Source organism: Lactuca sativa, chromosome 2, assembly GCF_002870075.4.
Source record: "Lactuca sativa cultivar Salinas chromosome 2, Lsat_Salinas_v11, whole genome shotgun sequence".
In the NCBI taxonomy this organism is placed as follows: domain Eukaryota; kingdom Viridiplantae; phylum Streptophyta; class Magnoliopsida; order Asterales; family Asteraceae; genus Lactuca; species Lactuca sativa.
Genome location: NC_056624.2, coordinates 193,733,218 through 193,735,856, shown reverse-complemented (window position 1 = coordinate 193,735,856; position 2,639 = coordinate 193,733,218). Strand labels below are relative to the sequence as shown.

Genomic DNA, 2,639 nt, shown 5'->3' with positions numbered 1-2,639 from the left:
TTAGGGCCAAATCATATCATTATGAGCAAAGATTCTTATGCAAACAGTTAGACTGGACTCTGCGGTTAGTTACCACCAATCAAGGGCAGCCATAAATGAGGGTTAAATGTGTCATTTCATGTCTAACTGCTATATGTTTGGGGAAATTTAGAACTAAAATAACATAAAAAATTCTTGTTAATGTGATATGTATGTCCATTATGATATAAATATTTTGACATTAATATTTTTCTTAAATTGTGTAAATTTCCAATTATTGATTTTTGTAATTTGATCTTAAATTTTTGTTTTTTCAAAATCATATTGCATAAAACTTACACCTATGATTTATTTTTTTTCACTTAAATCGAGATTGTACTTCTTGACTTCTTTTCTTGTTGCTTGAAATGCTTAGAAGATAATTTATATACCGTATATCATATGAAAATAATTATGTAAAAATTTGTAAAACCCGTGTTACTGAAGAAAGATGTTGAAAACGTGAAAGAGGAAAAAAAAAAAAAGGTTGACCTATTAGCGCCTGTTAGGCCTTTTGGGCCATCCTGTTTGGGTCGATTCATTTTCTACATTTACGCTGAAAAAAACGAAAAACAAAAATGGAAGAATGGTAATTCAAATAATATGATTTTTTATGGAAATAACAATTTATACGCAAATGAGTTGTTTCATATTTTATTTTAATGTTAATGGATAAAATAAAGAAAACTAACTATAAACAAATATAATAATTTCAACATGTGATGCCGGCACTAGCATGGATGATTGGAAATGGAGATTATGTTTCTAGAGACACATGATTAGGCTACCAAGGATATTACATTAAAACGTTCATAACTTAGACTCTGTTTTAAGTGTGGGAGCGTCGAATTTTTTTTTTGAAACGGCGAAATTTTATAAAAAAGAAACAAGGGCCGAAGCCTTACAAGGAAAAAGATTTGGCAAACAGCTAAGCTAAATCACAACCCCAAAGCAACACAAACCCCCACACCCCCCCGTCCAGGGCAAAGCTACAAGACACTAAACGAGGAACAACACCAATTGACCCAATTACAATTACCAAAATTACCCCTATGCTTAACCCACCCAAAGACCATAGATATAATGTTGTCCACAACTTTAGCAATGGTTGTAGGACCTGATTAAAAAACCTATCATTCCGGCCCTTCCAAATACACCACAGACCTCCGTACAATATGGCAAGAAAGACCTTCCTTTTTTTTGGGCAGTTCCCCACTTAGCAGCAAAATTTAAAGCTTCAGAGACCGAAGAGAAGGAGACGACAGGGACATCACACCACTTAAAAATCTACTTGAACACCTCCTTAGCGAGATCGCAAGCAATAAGCAAGTGATCCGTATCATCCACACCATTAATGCAAAAGAGGAACCTGGTAGAATCAACACCTACACCCCTCCTTGAAAGAGCCATGGAGGAAGGGATATCATCCAAACTAGCCCTCCAAACAAAGCAGATTATTTTTAAGGGGACAAGATTCACCCAAACGGTTGTACTATTAGTCCGAACGGTGACTTTGGAGTCGATGAGCTTACGAATGTCTCTAACATAGAACTGCCCATCACTAGAAAGTTTGGATTTCCAAGAGTCATGATCCGAGGACAAGGTAACCCCATCGAGGAGCCGACAGAGTTGGGCCAATTCTGCCATCTCCACTGGAAGGTTGGGATTTTTCCTCCAAGCCCATAAAAAACCATTCGAAGAAAATCTTTCTGCCAAAAAACAAGACTTACGTTTATCCAAGGCATATAAGTTAGGAAACCTTAAAGCCAGATTTCCGTCACAAATCCAATTATCAAGCCAAAAAAGGGTATTCCGCCCCGACCCAATTTTGGTAGATACGAAATGATAAAAGTCGAGGCCCATCTATCCCAAAATTCTTGAAATAGATACCATATTATTCCAAACACCAGGGATAGATCTCTTGGACAGATTATAAATTGGTTTGCGAGAAAGATTATGAATCCCACAAATAACTTGCTTCCATAGAGAATAATTCTCCGATTTTAACCTCCATATCCATTTACATAATAAAGCAATATTAATGCTCTTAAGAGAGCCAATACCTAGACCACCCAACTCCTTATCCGCAAGAACACGCTTCCATGCAACCCAACAAATTTTGTTTTTATCATCCGTCCCACCCCAAAGGAATCTTCTGCAAATCTTCTCCAACAAATCAATAATGGAATTAGGGGCCTTAAAAATCGAAAAATAAAACAGGGGCATGCTTCCAAGAACCGACTTAACCAAAGTCAATTTGCCTCCAAAAGAGAGGGTCTTGGATTTCCAACTCGAAAGCTTACCTTGCACCTTATCAATAATTGGTTTCCAATTTCTTTTAAGGTTCATGTTAGCCCCAATGGGAACATCGAGATAAACGAATGGGAGGTTGGCAGCCTCGCACCCAATAATATTAGCGCATCCAAAATGTTAAAGCACGAAATGAGAAGCACACCCTGGTAAGGTCTTTTGAGTCCATAAAATGCTTTATGGGAGAAGTCATGGACATTTTATGTTTTTTCATGTTTTTTTTTCGGATTTTGTTTTTTTGGCTTTTGTTCGGCCAATAGCCTTTCCGGTCCTGTTTAGTTTTACTCTTCCTATTTAAGTATTGCTTGTGT

General features: G+C 36.8%; 1 protein-coding gene across 1 annotated transcript; it reads right to left on the bottom strand.

Annotated features, from left to right (window-relative positions):
* Positions 1-1,305: 1,305 nt before the first annotated feature.
* Positions 1,306-1,665, bottom strand: LOC111899906 (uncharacterized). Its single transcript, XM_023895803.1, has one exon. It carries the CDS (start codon positions 1,663-1,665, stop codon positions 1,306-1,308), a length of 360 nt encoding a protein of 119 aa, XP_023751571.1.
* Between the last annotated feature and the right edge of the window lie 974 nt (positions 1,666-2,639).

Coding starts and splice junctions, on each gene's coding strand:
- LOC111899906 (XM_023895803.1), bottom strand. CDS start 1,665: ATGGCAGAATTGGCCCAACTCTGTCGGCTCCTCGATGGGGTTACCTTG.